Source organism: Accipiter gentilis, chromosome 3 (genome assembly GCF_929443795.1).
Source record: "Accipiter gentilis chromosome 3, bAccGen1.1, whole genome shotgun sequence".
Taxonomy (NCBI): Eukaryota; Metazoa; Chordata; class Aves; order Accipitriformes; family Accipitridae; genus Astur; species Astur gentilis.
Window position 1 is genome coordinate 729,830 of NC_064882.1, and position 16,876 is coordinate 746,705.

The window sequence follows — 16,876 nt, forward strand, 5'->3', positions numbered from 1 at the left end:
GGAGAGGGGAAAAAGTAGGGTGAAAGAAATATACAGCTATACTTGCCACCTACTGCCCACTTCCCTTTAGCCCCAATGCCAAAAACAGGGAAATGGGTTTAAGAGAGGGGGATTAGAGCACTGCCATTCTAGAAAAGCCTTACGTGTAAGGAATTGATCTCAAGGCCCTCAGATTTTCTATCAACTGAACTGATAAATGAATATGGGGCAAAATTTTCACGCAAGGTATTTTCTAGCAAGAAGAAAGGTGCAGTCATGTCCCTGAATTATAAATGGATACCTAAACATGGCCAGCGAGGGAAAACATGTGCTTTTACCTGTTACATTCTTCTTTCTCATTCCTCTGAGAAGTATCACTCTAAAGATAAGTTATTGTATTGATACAAAATGTAGAAATACCTCTTTTGCCTATAGGTTGCAAAGTATTTCACAGGAAGTACCAGGACTAACGTGAAACACAGCTGCAGTTCAAAATTACAGGCATATTTCAGTCTGCCATCAATATCATTAAATGTTATCTTGAACCTTTGTGTTGACAATTTAAGCACCTTATTTTAGGACAATAACACATAAATTACTTTGCCACCATAATTTGCAGCTGACATCTGTTATGAAATTCTTGCAAATCTGGGTAAATCTTATGTCAATGATTTGAAATACTGTAACAGTACAATAATTCTGCTGTAGCACAAAAAAACATGCTGTTGCTGCATTCCTTTAGAATTCTCATAAAGTTAGGTAACCCAACTGAAAAATTTGTTTTTCTGAAAGTCTATATTTTTTTTCCACATGGTCATAATAGGGTGAGCGAGTGAAATATGTTCAGCTAATATACAACCCTTTTGAGAGCTTCCTAATGAAAAAATGCAATTTCTTCTATTTCTAATGACTTCCAGTGTTTTCATGCATTTTTCCTGTGCGCTTCTATGGCATTTTTGTGGTATATTTTTAATATTTTTTTGTGTTCTTTCAGATTGACTTTAATACTGTCCTGTCCGATGGATCTCAAAAATTTTCCAATGGATGTGCAAACATGTATAATGCAGCTGGAAAGCTGTAAGTTTGCTTAATGCGTTATCCTATAAATACTTTTGTAGGGATTACAACAGTTATGCAGGATGTAGAAAGACCCCTTGTATTGGTACAAGAACAAATTTTCAAAAAAGAATTCTCTATTTTACCAAAAGATTCTGTGAAACATACATGATTTTCAAAGGAAGAGATTCTTTCATCCTTACTTGTACTGAAAATGAACTGTTTTGTGTAAATCTGCTGTTACTACTAAAGTACCTAATGCCAGTTTACCTTCATGGAAAATTTATGCATATGGAGATTCACCAGTAAGTCTTCCCTGTGTTCACACATACAGGGGGACAGTAATATGGGAGAGCATAAAGGAAACATGAGAATAACTTGAGGAAGTGATTTATGTGATTTATGTGAATATCCTGAAATCGATAATAATGTGGTGTCCTTAAAAGCTGGAAACAAGACAATGTATACTGAGTCCCTGCTCTTCAGATTCCTGCCCTAGCTCTTCAGTATGCCAACATGTTACAGCTACATAACTGTAGTTTTTACCTAATCATCCTAGAAGGGATTAGGGAAAGGGTTTACTACAAGGGAGAAATGTAGAAGATTGCAAAGCATATATATGTATATATGTATATGCCCATGTACCCACATAGGGTATGTCACTTACACAGCCCTCACCCCCCCAATTGGGGGAGCACCTTGGATCAGTGGAACACCTCCCAGAAAATCTTGTGAAGGGCTGTAGAGCCCTTGCGTTAAGAGGAGGAAGATGTCCATAAAAGGTACCATCTAGCTAGGGATAAAATGTGAGTATGATCTGACCATCAGCCATAACACTGGAAAAATTTCTAGCATCTTCTGACGATTCCGGGCCTAAAGGAATGTGTATTAGCACAGATAGCTTGACATTGAAATCACGCAGCAAAACACAGAAAGAAAAAAGGACTTGATAGCTTTCTAGCGCAAAGAAGGTCTGACAGTTTGACCAAACCTAGTGTTACACTAGAACTTCAATGGAAAAAGCGAAATTACAACTCCATGTGTTTTAAATAATCTCATCATAAAGCTCTATTTGCATTATACACAAAACATCCTGAGAGTAGAAGAGAAGGTAAAATCAGCTTAGACAAGACAGGCTTTGCAGAATTATCTCTCAGTTAACATCAATACTTTTTATGTAAAATAAAATTAGCATTTGTTAACTCAAGCCATCATATATTGTACTTATCGCCTCCCTTGATATCTCACTTAGAACATAAAAGAGGATGGAAAGCATACAGCAGCTATGCCATTTCAAGGCGCGCACACACACAGACAAAAAGACAAAACCAAAGGTTCTGTCTGATGCTATGATCTGAGCTAACACAGGATGTGCAAGGAGGAAGGCACAGATATGCATTAAATTCTCATTTTCCTTGTGATATGAAGTATTTGGGAATTGCCTTTTCCCTTTAAAATGAGAGGATTTTGGAAGAGACTCCTAGCAGAAAAATCCTCCTAATGATGTGAAGAACAAAAATAAAGTAAAGCATTCTTTGAAAGATTCCAGCAATCTGAAGTTTGTGAAAATCAATGACAGGAGAAAAACAGATAAATTATAAGTACCCATCTTAATGTCAGATCTAGATTTACAGTTTTAGGATCAATAAGTAAATACTCACTATATGCAATTATGCTTCAAACAGAAAGCATCACAGTGTTTGAACAATCAGAAGGTATAATTTAAAAAAGTTATGAAATTTTTACTTTAACAACTTCATAAAACTCAACTGTATTTTTCCTCTTTTTCAGCCCTTGTGAGGACAGGTCATACAACAACTGAGCATTCTTGAACAAACAGGCATCTGTTTTGCTTTATAGAAACCTTGCAGGAGCTCACAATTCCCACAAACTACACCACAGGGAACAAACACTTATTAGTTGAATAACACTGTAGATGTTTTACTGTATTCTCCAGCAGAACATTTTTCACTGAAGTCTTGTTTTTAATCATTCAGTTCAGTGGGAGTAAATTCCCTGCTGCACATTCACATAGTAGAGAAAGGCAATGTTCACAAAAGAGCTGAACAAAATACAAATAAGTGCTTCAAAATCTTCTAGTTACAGAGAAAGATAAAACTTGATTTCATAAGGAAGCTACAAGTAATAAAGTTTCCCCTTATTGCCTTGTCTAATTCTATTTTACCTGTTACTCCAGACATTGAAAAATAGAGACTACGGGCAAAGTAGCTGGCCTGAGGCAGAAAATTTTGCAGCATGGGGGAGCTCTGGCTGTACCTACATGTCTGATAGCATAATAATCAGTTAGGTTTGCAAGAACAAGAAACCAGTTCCCTGAAATTACTTTGGGACAGACCCAAAAACAACAGGCACAGTGACATAACTTCCAAGATCCTAGACCTTCAAGAGCAGGAATTCACCTGCCCAAAACTGGTTTCTCTATACAGGCAGTACAGGAAGGGAAACAGACACCTTGGAGGAGTTACAAATAATATCTACATGCTAGACAGAAGAGTAACTAGATAAAATAATTGTTTTATGTAAGTCTGAACTCTGACCTATTTCCAAAACTTAGAAAAAGGTGAGCAGAAACATTCAAATTTCAGTCTTTGGCTAAGAACGGACGCCCAGTTCCCTTTAAAATTATAAAAGAAAAAAGGAGAATGGGTACTTCTAGCATTTTGCCAGGCTTCATATCAAATCTCCTGAGGCAAGAACTGACATAACCCTGAGAGCCTGAATCCGTCTGAGCATCTCTAATCTCTAGGCCACAGTGTCATACAGTGTCATCCTGTGGCTGTCTGGCTTACATTTTTTGGTGCACCGTGGGACAACTTAAACAGGGGGATCGAAGCACTAACCCTGGTGGTTAATGCACTGTCTGGGGAAGTGGAAGACACGGGGCTTCAAAACTGAGAACACAGTCCTCTCGTGTCCTGAGTAAATGATCTGATCATCAGGCTGTGTTATAAAACTGAAGCGGTTGCAGGAGCAAAACAGCAGCCATGCTTCCAGATGTTTCTTTTTAAAGTGATGATCATTGCTGTATTTTCCACTGAGTGCGAGGTTGGGTAGGACACTGTACAATTATGAATTTACAAGGCACATTTATCTCACAGTTTCTTTAAATTGTACCCGATCTTGCAAGCCTTGCTCCTGCATGTGTCACTAAGCAAATTAGACTGTTTCTAACAAATCACTCGTCTTCTTCTTACTTGTCTTACCACTAGGTTGCAAAGAAAGGCTGACAGTTACTTATAAAGGACAGATTGTAGGTTTTAGCTCTGCTAAAAAAAAAAAATTATTTTGTTTAGTACTGCATACTTTCCTTCAATATTGATACTCTTGCTCCAGCATAGAAAGCTCTAAGAGGAAAATTCATGTATAGCATTCCTTCCAAATGGTATTTTTGGTTTTATCCATCTCATGTAATGTTTTTTCCAAGGTCAGTCTAAGCAGCTGGATTTGCCCCTGGTCAAATTACTTCACTTATATCCTGAAGTGTCTGAAAAAATATTTAAGTGGAAATGTCTTCTATTTTTAAGGATTTATTTTACCAAATGATTTCTCAGCAACTAGAATGAGCTGCTTTTGTATTTTAGAAAGGAAGCAAATGAAAATGCACATATGAAATAATCCCTTCTACATTTCTGTGCCTTACACCAGGGCAGCCTATAGGCATGTTAGATAATTTTAGTTTTATTCTGCTTGAATAAGATACAAAGAAATGTCAGCTAGATACATATTTATTTCTGTGGTCTGTCTCCCAGGAAAGAAGTGTTTTTCTTTCATGTGCTAGAGCTTGTTGTCTCTCTCTTTTTTTAAGTTTCACTTTTATCTCACAGCATTCCTTTATTCTTATATTACAATTATAATTTTATGTGACATTCGATATTCCTGAATTTTCAAAGAATAGTGAAAAGACTAACTCAGTTACAAAAGAAGAAATATACTATAAAAAGCAACATATGTAAGGGAGAAAGCACCTGCTCACCTCGTAATTTAATTTTGATGCTTATTGTCTCTCTTAATAAATTAAATAATGGCCTTCCCCTCCCCCCCCCCACCTTTTTTTATTTATGGAGGCTTTTTAGTCTTTCTAAGCAATTGTCATGGTTTAACCCCAGCCAGCAACTACGCAGCCACTCACTCACTCCCCCCCCATCCAGTGGGATGGGGGAGAAAATCGGGAAAAGAAGTAAAACTCATGGGTTGAGATAAGAACGGTTTAATAGAACAGAAAAGAAGAAACTAATAATGATAATGATAACACTAATAAAATGACAACAGTAGTAATAAAAGGATTAGAATGTACAAATGATGCGCAGGGCAATAGCTCACCACCCGCCGACCGACACCCAGCCAGTCCCCGAGCAGCGATTCCCTGCCCCCACTTCCCAGTTCCTAAACTAGATGGGACGTCCCATGGTATGGAATACACCGTTGGCCAGTTTGGGTCAGGTGCCCTGGCTGTGTCCTGTGCCACCTTCTTGTGCCCCTCCAGCTTTCTCGCTGGCTGGGCATGAGAAGCTGAAAAATCCTTGACTGAGTCTAAACACTACTGAGCAACAACTGAAAACATCAGTGTTATCAACATTCTTCACATACTAAACTCAAAACATAGCACTGTACCAGCTACTAGGAAGACAGTTAACTCTATCCCAGCTGAAATCAGGACAGCAATCATCCTCCTGTCTTTTGGATTTTTACAGAAAATTCACTCCGTACTACATGATGATGTTACCTGAATAGTACAGTTTCTTTCCTCCCAGTCTCTAAATTGGAGATTGTGCAAATGGAAAGATCTGTAAGCAGGCTACAGCAATACAGGTTACTGCATTACAGAAAATGATGTGCACATTGTTGCTTTCCCACAACAGCACAAAGACACCATAAGAAAGATAATAGAACTGGAGTATATTTCTTATCTGCCTGGGAACCTCAGGTGTCAACCTGAGTGACAGTAATTATGGACACACTAGGTCAATGCCTGCATGTGCTTGAATGTGTGGAAACCATACCTCTTCTCTCCTTTCCATTTCAGTAGCACAAAAGTTGTCCAACAACTCATCCGAGGGTTTCTGCACTGCAGATGGGTGACTCAGCCCACTGCGCATATCTGAAATGAGACCTGACACACAGCTACAGAGAGCTAGATACGTGTATTCTTCAGCTCCCAACTAATGCAGGATGAAAGGGCAGTAGTAACTGTACAACTGCTGCTTTACCCACAGAAACTAATATAAAAGTGACAGCTGAAAATCTATAGGCTTCAGCAAGGAATATTAGGTTTGAGAGATGTGGTAAAGGGCTGGGCCCGAAATGTTATTCTTCTCTGAAATTCAGGTTAAGAAGGATAAACCTGTAACTCCCAAGGGAGACATTCCATTAGAATGACTTAGAGGGCAGTGCAAGGGGCAGACCCTTTGCACAGTGGCTCAGAAGTACATAGAATAAAATCCTGCTTTCTTGGAGCTCCAGCATAAATTTAGCCTTGAAATGCATCACAGCTGATTTCTCAAGCTAATATTTTTAGCACATAATGTATATTAGAAGAATTTATTCTAACCTCAAGCCAAAACCAGATTCGCTAGCTCTGTCATATCTTCTCCCTGCTATGTTGCTTGGAATTTAGGGTACAACTCAAATCTCTGCCATGTTCTTAGGACCAGTAGTGTGCAGGCAGCCTATCCTGGAGGCACACTGTTGGGATGCCTAACAGAAGAGAGTAGTGAAATAACTCTAGTCAACACAACTGTAGTCCTTGCCTCAGCTGGATACCTAAAGAACTGCTTCATTTACTGAATAAATCCAATGTTACTCTTGAACCTGTACCTTACTAAACATTAAAGAAATGAGAATGGAATTTAGATAAATCAGTGGGATTAAAAGAACTATAAAATAAATCCTGTAGTTGAACCAAATACTCTTGTACGAAAATGCTAGCTATTCAGCTCAGTTGTTTCATGCCGTTCATGTGGGTTTTTATTGAACAAGAGGAAAAGAGTTAGGTTTTAATATGCCTGTAGGTATTGTAAAATGACACAAGGGAAGCATGGCCTTTCTGGAATAAAACAGAATGAGCAGAAAATTTACAAGATATATTGGTATTCAGCTGAATCACAAGTTTTCTCAAAAATTTTATTCTTCGTGGCTTGGAATGGTACTCTAAGGGTGGTGAAAAGGAAAGAACTTAGCAAATAAGACTGTGTCAGCAGAAGTAAAAAAGGGAGTATCTTGGAATTGCCAAGACAATTGTGGTTCAAAGGTGTGGAGTCTCTGAAGGTACAAGGGAATTGCTTGCCTTGAATAACAAACCTTGTTCTTCTGTAATGGTGTAGTCCTTGGACAGCGTGAAGAAGAGATATTAATACTTTCAAGACACTTAAACAATTCTTCAAGACAAACCTGTTGGATGTCCACTGTCTTGCCTATGAGATTATGGGCTTTTAATGCCTACAGCTGATATTGAATTAGCTAAAATAAAATCTTCATACTCTTAGCATGCATGCATACAACCAATACAAATAGCTTGGTTCCAGTAAGTTCTATAGAGTCATATGTGGGTTGATGGAACCCTATTTGTTTAAGGCAGGCGTCATTCCTATACTTTCAGAATTGGATGAATGAAGAGGTTATATTTAGTATTAAGATTAATAATAGTGTTTTTAAAAAACACAGATACAATCTACTTTTTTCTTTCAGGGACCTCATACAGGTGTTGATAACAACTTGTCAACACCATTTTTGAAAAGATAAGATTTTCTGGGAAAGACGACTGAGACCAAGGGAAAAATTTGGTTTTCTTTTTTCCAGGCACTATAGTTGCCCTTGCTATTTAGAAATATTTCAGCAGGATCACCTTCTTTTTCCCTGCGATTTTTCCTGAAACCTTTAATTGAACATGCTGAAAATTTTCACTCTAGCCAGACAATTTTCGGTGTTCTAGCTTTCGGTGCTAGAGTTAGTATGTCTGTCTTGTCCACATTCTGCCAAAGAGTTTTGTATAGATTAGATCAATTCAATAGACTATCAGTACAGTTTCATTTTATTTAATGTCCAGATATGCAAAACCCTGCATCAGCTATTGCAGGCACAAGTCCTGACAACCACTCCTCATTCAATGTCTTATCTTTTCCACCTCCTCCTTCGTAAGTGTGACCACACAGAGTTTTTACTTTCATTTTTTCATACTTATCACCAGCTCTGTGACAGACCATTTTCTAAATAAAAGCTTCTGCAGGCCAAATCTAAGTTTCCTAATATGTTTCAGGCCCTCTACACTGCCAGTTAATTCTAAATTCTACTTAGTTTGCCAGTTCTTCATATTCATCTCAGGCAGAGGTATCAGTCTGCCAGTCCATGCTTCACTAGCTAATTACCTGGAATGACTTCAGGCTCCTAAAAATGAGTTGTCTCTTTAAAGGGAGCTGTTTGCTGAGGGGCTACAGTGCCATGCATACACACAGTTCTTGATTTTTCCTGTGAAATACTGCCTCTGGTAACCTTCACCTCCTGCGTTGATAGCCTTGTCATATAATTACCAACAATTTATCATCTACTTTTGCATTACAAACGTGCAAGACCTCAGATTTTGGGTTAATAGAGACAGTATTAATGTAACCTAACCAGTCCTGTAACTTCTGAACACAGCTGTTCAACATAACAATGTGGTTTTTCTGTCCTTTCTTACCAGTTCTATCATGACACCACTTAGATTTTGTGTGATTGGTAATACCTTTATAGAATTCAGTAAGAGCAAACACCTGGACAGTAGCCAGACAATAACAAATACGTTGCAAACTGAACTCTATTTCAGCCATAGCAGCTGGTTTGTGTCCCATAACACACACAATTTGGCATCTCTACTTCCTTTCTTAACCTTCATGCATTTACACCCTCCAAACCCTAGCACACTGCATTTCAGTGACAGACATCCTTAACTAATCCACCTGATTTAGTTCAGGTTGGCCTCATCCTGCAGACCACAGTACTAGATGATAGCCTCTATTGCTTTCAGCTGTTCTGTAGTATAAAAGGGTCACTTTATCCACCAGAAATTAAAAAGTGAGCTGTGCCCTCATATACTAACTAGGCCAGTGACTGTCCTTTTTTCAACACTAAAATGTAGCCATCAGGACTCCTCATTTGCTAATCACCAGTAATAAAAATATCTGGTAGCAATTTATAATAGTCACCAAAACCACCCCATAGCCAAAAAAGAAAAACTCCTTTTTTTTTATGAGAGGCTGAATATCATGTTGGGCTGCAGCAAATGCAAATAAGAGATATATATGTTCTGCTCACAAAGCAGCAGCAAGAGATAGAATATGGTAAGACTGAACAGCAAGGATTTACAAAGAATAGGAATAACCATTATGTAGCAAAAGTTTACCCTGAAAAACAGGTGTGCTCAGAAATAGATTCACATTTTTTTCTTCCAGACACATAGAGTGAGATTCCCTTCAGGCATGCACACCATATTTCCTAGGGAAAGCAGAATACAATGAAAGCAAGGCACAGAGAGAAAACATCTTACACTCAAGTCTTATCCCAAGAAGAAGTCAGGATTCAAGAGCTAAACACTTATGTCTACTACAGAATAAGCTCCATACATCTAAAAGCAGAGTTAATAAACATTGAAAGTTATGTGTAATTGATAAAAGCACTCTTCTGATATGGCTTTGGGTCATCTCTTTCTATACTCAGAATTGAGTAGGCAGCCACTGAAATTATTGTCCTAGACAAAATACAGTGCCCTCCTGATAGAAATGTTAGAGGCATAGGAAATGTGATTAAGAAATAACATAGGAAATGCATCTGCTTTTTTTTGCAAATATAAAAAAATATAAATAAACTGCAAAACTCATCACCACATTAATATTTGAAATGGGCTTCTCTGACATAGCAAATGTAAGGAGGAGAATCTAGAAACAGGTATCGTCAGGGAGATAGGGCTTCTATAGGTGTGAAGCTGAACTTGAAAAACTGCAAGGGACATGATTCCTCATTCTATGACATTGCTGTGAGTTGGTTCCTCTATTTCCGCAAATTCAGGGTCCTAGATTGTGCCAACTCTCCTGCCAGCTAGTTTCTGTGGAGTCAGTATTTATGGACCTAACAGTACAATAAAGACATTGTTATCTTCCTTATCCCTTAGAATCCCTGAAGAGAAATGTCTTGTTCTTTATGACTACTACATAGTTCAGTGCAGTTCTTGTAAGACACAGAACATATTTAACAATATAACACATACAGTGCAAGTTTGTACTGGTAACCACACATCTGTTCAGAATAACAGACTTCAGGTTTAATATTTCTAGAATTCACTTTAAGAGGTTTTGCCTTATTTTAATTATCATGCCTTCTGATTATTTAATGAAAAATTAATGCACTGGATTGAACCTGTAATGTATTTATCACTGGCAGAATAATCCATTCCTAAGATAATCTGAACTGTTTCTGCATGTATCTAGCCTACAAATTAGCCCTTTCTGCTAGTGGTGTCATTATACAAGAATATCAAAGCAAAATTTGAGAGACCACAGAAAGATATCTCTCTTACTGAATTTTACTATTTGGATGCTACTGCATTCAGATCAATTATCAGCTTCATCGGGGGCTCAACTTAAATGCCTCTATGCAAACACACATGGCATGAAGAATAAACAAGAGTTGTTAAGAGATGTGTACATACCTGCAGGGCTATGATCTTATTGGCATCACGGAGACGTGGTGGGATGGCTCCTATGACTGGGGTGTTGGAATGGAGGGACACAGGCTCTTTAGGAAGGACGGGCAGGGGAGAGGAGGAGGGGGTGTCACCCTCTATGTCAGTGACCAGCTGGAGTGCATGGAGCTCCACCTGGGGATGGATGAGAAGCCCACTGAGTTTATGGGTCAGGATTAAAGGAAGGGCAGGGACAGGTGACATAGTGGGGGTCTCCTACAGGCCACCGACCAGGAAGACCAAGCTGATGAAGCCCTCTATAGACAGATGGGAACAGCCTCACGTTCACAAGCCCTGGTCCTCATGGGGGACATCAGCCACCCCAATATCTGTTGGAGGGACAACACAGCAGGGCATAAGCAATCTAGGAGATTCCTGGAATGCGTTGATGATAACTTCCTTCTCCAAGTGATGGAGGCGCCAATGAGGAGAGGTGCTCTGCTGGACCTTGTTCTCACCAACAAGGCGGGACTGGTGGGGAACGTGAAGCTCAAGGGCAGCCCTGGCTTTAGTGACCATGAAACAGTGGAGTTCAAGGGCAGCAACGAGGGTGCACAGCAAGCTCACTACCCTGGACTTCAGGAGAGCAGACTTTGGCCTCTTCAGGGATCTGCTTGGTAGAGTACCATGGGGTAAAGCCGTGCAGGGAAGAGCGGCCCAAGAAAGCTGGTTCACCTCCTCCAAGCTCAGGAGTCATGCATCCCAACAAAGAGGAAGTCAGGCAAAAATGCCAGGAGGCCTGCGTGGATGAACAAGGAGCTCCTGGACAAACTCAAATGCAAAAAGGAAGCCTGCAGAGAGTGGAAGCAAGGACAGGTAGCCTAGGAGTAATACAGAGAAATTGTCCAAGCAGCCAGGGATCAGGTTAGGAAAGCTAAAGCCCTAATAGAATTAAGTCTGGCCAGGAGAGGTCAAGGGCAACAAGAAAAGCTTCTATAGGTATGTTGGTGATAAAGGGAAGACTAGAGAAAATGTGGGCCTTCTCCGGAAGGAAACAGGAGACGTGGTTACCTGGGATATGGAGAAGGCTGAGGTACTCAATGACCTTTTTTGCCTCAGTCTTCACCAGCAAGTGCTCCAGCCACACCACTCAAGTTGCAGAAGGCAAAGACAGGGACTGGGAGGAACCGCCTACTGTAGGAGATCAGTTTGAGACCGTCTGAGGAACATGAAGTTGCACAATCCTGTGGGACCTGATTTGATGCATTGGTGGGTCTGGAAGGAACTGATGGATGAAGTTGCTAAGCCATGATCGATCATATTTGAGAAGTCGTGGCAGTCCAGGGAAGTTCCCACTGACTGGAAAAGGGGAAGAATAACTGGCATTTTTTAAAAGGGGAAAAAAGGAAGACCTGGAGAACTACAGGCCAGTCAGTCTCACCTCTGTGCCTGGCAAGATCATGGAGTGGATCATCCTGGAAACTGTGCTAAGGCACATGGAAAATAAGGAGGTAATAGGTGACAGCTAACATGGCTTCACTAAGGGCAAATTGTACCTGAGAAATTTGGTGGCCTTCTACGATGGGGTTACAGTTTTGGTGGATAAGGGAAGAGCAACTGATGTCATCTACCTGGACTTGTGCAAAGCATTTAACACTGTCCCGCATGACATCGTTGTGTCTAAATTGGAGAGACATGGATGGACCACTTGCTGGATAAGGAATTGGCTGGATGGTTGGACTCAAAGAGTTGCGGTCAATGGCTCGATGTCCAAGTGTAGACCAGCAACTGAATGCCCTGAAGAGTGGTGTTCCTCAGGTTGGTACTGGGACCAGTGCCAACTTCTTTGTCGGTGATATGGAGAGTGGGACTGAGTGCACCCTCAGCAAGTTTGCAGACACCAAACTGAGTGGTGCAGTTGACATTCCTGAGGGACAGGATGCCATCCAGAGGGACCTTGACAGGCTTGAGAGGTGGGCTTGTGCAAACCTCATGAAGTTCAACAAGGCCAAGTGCAAGGTCCTGCACATGGGTGAGGGCAATCCCAAGCACAAATACAAGCTGGGTGGAGAATGGATTGACAGCAGCCCTGCAGAGAAGGACTTGTGACTGTTGGTTGATGAGAAGCTGAGTAAGACCCAGCAATGTGCATTTGCAGCCTAACACTGGAACAGTTTGCCCAGAGAGACTGTGGATGCCCCATCCCTGGAAGTGTTCAAGGCCAGGTTGGACAGGGCTTTGAGCAACCTGGTGTAGCGGAAGGTGTCCCTGCCCATCGCACTGGGGTTAGAACTAGATGATCTTTGAGGTCTCTTCCAACCCAAACCATTCTATGATACTATGATAAAGTGCAGTTGTGTCTCAGGAACGCTCAGCTTTAATTATGAGCTTGATCAGTTAGATTGACTAGTGCTGCATAAACCTGGGACAAAGAACCATTACTCACTTCTCTCATTTGCCTTTTCTCAGCTAATCAGTTGCTAATCTTGTACAGTCAATGAAATAGTTTATTTGTTTTCATTTTATTCCTGTAAAACTCATTTCAGCAGTGGATGGGCAAGTGTACTTTTTCATCTAGTTGAGTAAGGTAAATGCATTTTAGTAGAGACCTTCTTTGTTGCAGCATCTAATCATTTCCTTTTTGCCAATGTAGGCCTCAGTACTGCAAATACTATGCATGAAAGATCTCTATAGTCCCATTGAACTCAGGCACTGGCATCAGACATTTAAAGTTACCCACATAATTCTAATACTGTAAACTTTTATGATTGGCAATTCTAGGATCCTAAATCTAAAAAATAACACTCTGCTCTTGAGGCTTCAAAATTTTCATTACCAAAGCTCCCTACACTTCTGTTAGTTCCTGTGTGCTTAGTCCCCCCTGCCCCCCTGTTGATGGCACTAATCATTTTGGTGACTTATCCATATCAGGAACATAAGTCTCTACTTTGTTGCTGAGACTGAACTTTTCAAAATCTGCCATGATGTCTTCCCATGCTGCTGGGAGTCCAGACACTTCAGTAAGGGGCGTTAATTACATTAATCAGCAGAGGTCCCAAATTTAGGGTGCTGGAGGACTGATTGCTAGGCTCATTGCATATATAACACCATACACCTAAATCATAACAGTATATATACTACAGTATGGTAACCACTGACAGTTTTAAAGGGCCATTTCTATAGAAATGCCTTTTTCACCTTATGCACGGTGTACACAATACCATGAGCGTTCTGAGTGTTAAGCACTGTGCTATTCAGCAAGTCTTCTATATAAAATTAACTAAAAAACAAAAATATTTTCCTTTTTTTTCTTTTTTGAGATATTAAGGAAGCTCAGTTAGCTCAATTAGTATTGTTGTTCCTCCTGAAAAATTTCCAACACAGAACAATGTGGGTTTTAACCCTTTTGTAGATAGGATATCCCGGGATGGACCTAGGACATGAGCTGCAGTTTGTTCTTGGAAATTCTGATTCTACTTTATTTCTGCTGGTGACTAGATACTTTCCACTGTAGTCTTTCTTCCTTTTCTCTATGCCAAGAGGAAAGAACAATGCAGTAGTTGGAAAAAAGAAAGAGATCATCAGTTTATTTGGAACTGTACCAAATAACAAAATATTTTCAGCTGGAAAATCAAGAATACTTGTCCTTGTTAACACTGCTCACTAAAGAAAATTTAGAACCAAATTTGAGTTATCAAATAGTTCAGTATGCTTAAATAATTTATGTTTTCTTACTTCCCCACTTACAGGACTATTACAAGATTTTTGATGTCCCTAATTTAATGGGCACATTTGATTGGGCCATGTATTTCACATTTAATAAAGGGCCATAAATTTAACAAAGATTTATTTTAAGTTGATTTAATTTAACTTACCTAGTGGAAATATGATATATATTATACTATTTTAAATTTCTTTGGTATAACATAAACTCACATCTCCATTAAGCTCCTTTATATTTTAAGACACATTTACTATATAACTATGATCTTGACTTACAAAACCGATGTTACAGTATTGAATGCTAAAGCTTTATTTGGGTATTTCAAATGTAAACATGATAAAAATGAATTACCATATCAGCATTTTGCATACACTGCTATTATTTTTATCAGAGTGCACTATAGAAGAATTAGTGGGCAGGATAGATAATCAAAATTAAAAGCATGCATTAGAGATGAATGAATCTTATTTAGTGAAATACATTTTGACACAGCAGTTGTTTCTTGTCAGTTCAATGAGTTTTACTCAGGGGATATCACTTCTGGCCATAATCTACATGCTTCAAATGATAATCTGCTTTACACACAACTGCTTTTTGTCTGAATTCATGGGAAGCTTGATACTTCTGATTTTTCATAGTTTATGGCATTTAATAGTGAATTTTTAGACTGTGTTTATGGAATGTCATGCATTCAATAAGACAGAAAAATAAGTGTTTCCTTGCACAGTTAGTATATGCTCGTAATGACTTGAGTAATGTCTGATCTTAATTAAATACTTATTTAAAAGGATATGGTCTCTATTTTAGCGTATTCACTCAGCCCCAACAAAATACCAAAGTAAACCAACAGTCAGCCTGAGTGCCTGTGAATACCTTGTATAAAGATACTCTCCAAAAGAAACATCAAGAATCTAGAAGCAAGGAGAGGTGTTGATAACAGTTTTAAATGTATAAACACCGAATCTTAGCTTATAGGTGCATTCAACATACATCAGAAAGGATGAAGTGTGTCTCAGATTTGAGGTCAGCGTATCAGGGCAGTATGACTGAATAGCATGTATAGATGTGTTCAAAGAGTAATGAAGTCACTGAATTTAATGGGAAAGATTTATGCCCACACACCAAAGAGGTTATTGCCTTCACTGGAACTCAAAATTTCAGTATTTGAGGGCAGACAGTTACACTTAGAAAGTTCTGAACAATACACTTTGAACAGTAATTTGTTACTGGTAGATTAAAAGATATTTCCAGTTATCAGTAGGTTATCCTCAACAGCTCATTAGCATTGGACTAAAGCAGAAAGGAAACATGGCAAAGAAGCAGAATAGTTGAGTGAAAGGTATATAATTTAGATGTAAAAATTACTCCCTTTTGCTTCTGGTTCAAGCTATTATATGTGGCTCAAATGTATGCTTGTCATTCAAACTACTACAACAGTAGAAGCTATCTACTTTTAGATTTCAATCTTAAAAGCTCACTTTGTCCAAATCTATTAGACTCTGAGAAAGTCTTAATGAAACGTGAATGAGAATAAGAAGCTTTTTTTTCCCCCAGTTGTCATAACCAGATAAAATTTATTCAGAAAAAATTTAGAATAAATGCCAGGGATATACTGGAAAGTTCATATATCACATATTCAGAGGAAGTAGAACTATTTTCCCCAATGATATCCCATGCAAATATTCAGCTGAGAGAGGCAAACAGAAGGAAAAAGTACTTGCCCTTTACAAAGTCTGGGCCTTGATTAGTACTTCTACTACAGCTTTTGCTGGTTTATTTAATCTTATACACGCATGCATGAGGTACGGGTAAGTGCAGGAGTCTGAATATTGAAACCAAATGCCTTTTAGTATCATAATAAGTCATAGTCGGCTAATACAAGAACACTACAATCAATTGCTTTCCCTTTTTTTGTACCAGTTCTGGAGAAAAGTAGTTTTTCAACTAGTACCTCACTCCTGCAGAAATTTTTATTCATTGTTCTCTTTGAAGAATTTGCACCTAACAATTCAAATTGGCATAAATCCATAAACATAGCTTTGACAATCCACCATTTCACCTCAAATAAAAGGAGAAAGAGATCTGAGTGTGAAGGGCCTATTTTATCCTTCATCAGCTGGGGGGTGGGGGGTAAGATTTTCCCAAGTGCCCAAGAGAATTGGATGTTTAGCTCATTTTGATGCTTTTGTTAATTCCATTAATAGACTACCTGACTATTAAGATTTCACAAAGGATGCATAGGACTGGCTTTTTTTCCTAGTTCAGTATGGTATATAATGGCAGATAGCACATTGTGATTAACAGGTACAAACAGACCCCTGTATTATCTCCTTTTTATGACATTTGATTAAGTCATGACTATTTGTTATGTCCCTGCTTTTCAAGGTTTCCAGTTGTCTTAGAGTTTATTTGTGGTTTGTTTTTTGTTTGTTGTTTTTTTTTTTTTT

General features: G+C 39.0%; 1 protein-coding gene across 3 annotated transcripts in view; it reads left to right on the forward strand.

Moving 5' to 3' along the window:
• GLRA3 (glycine receptor alpha 3) overlaps positions 1-16,876 on the forward strand; it is a 99,615-nt gene that overhangs the window by 51,531 nt on the left and 31,208 nt on the right. For all 3 annotated transcript variants that reach the window (XM_049796035.1, XM_049796026.1, XM_049796042.1), the window contains exon 5: positions 974-1,056. In XM_049796035.1, coding sequence (XP_049651992.1) covers positions 974-1,056 — 83 coding nt within the window. The remainder of the gene's footprint in view (positions 1-973; positions 1,057-16,876) is intronic.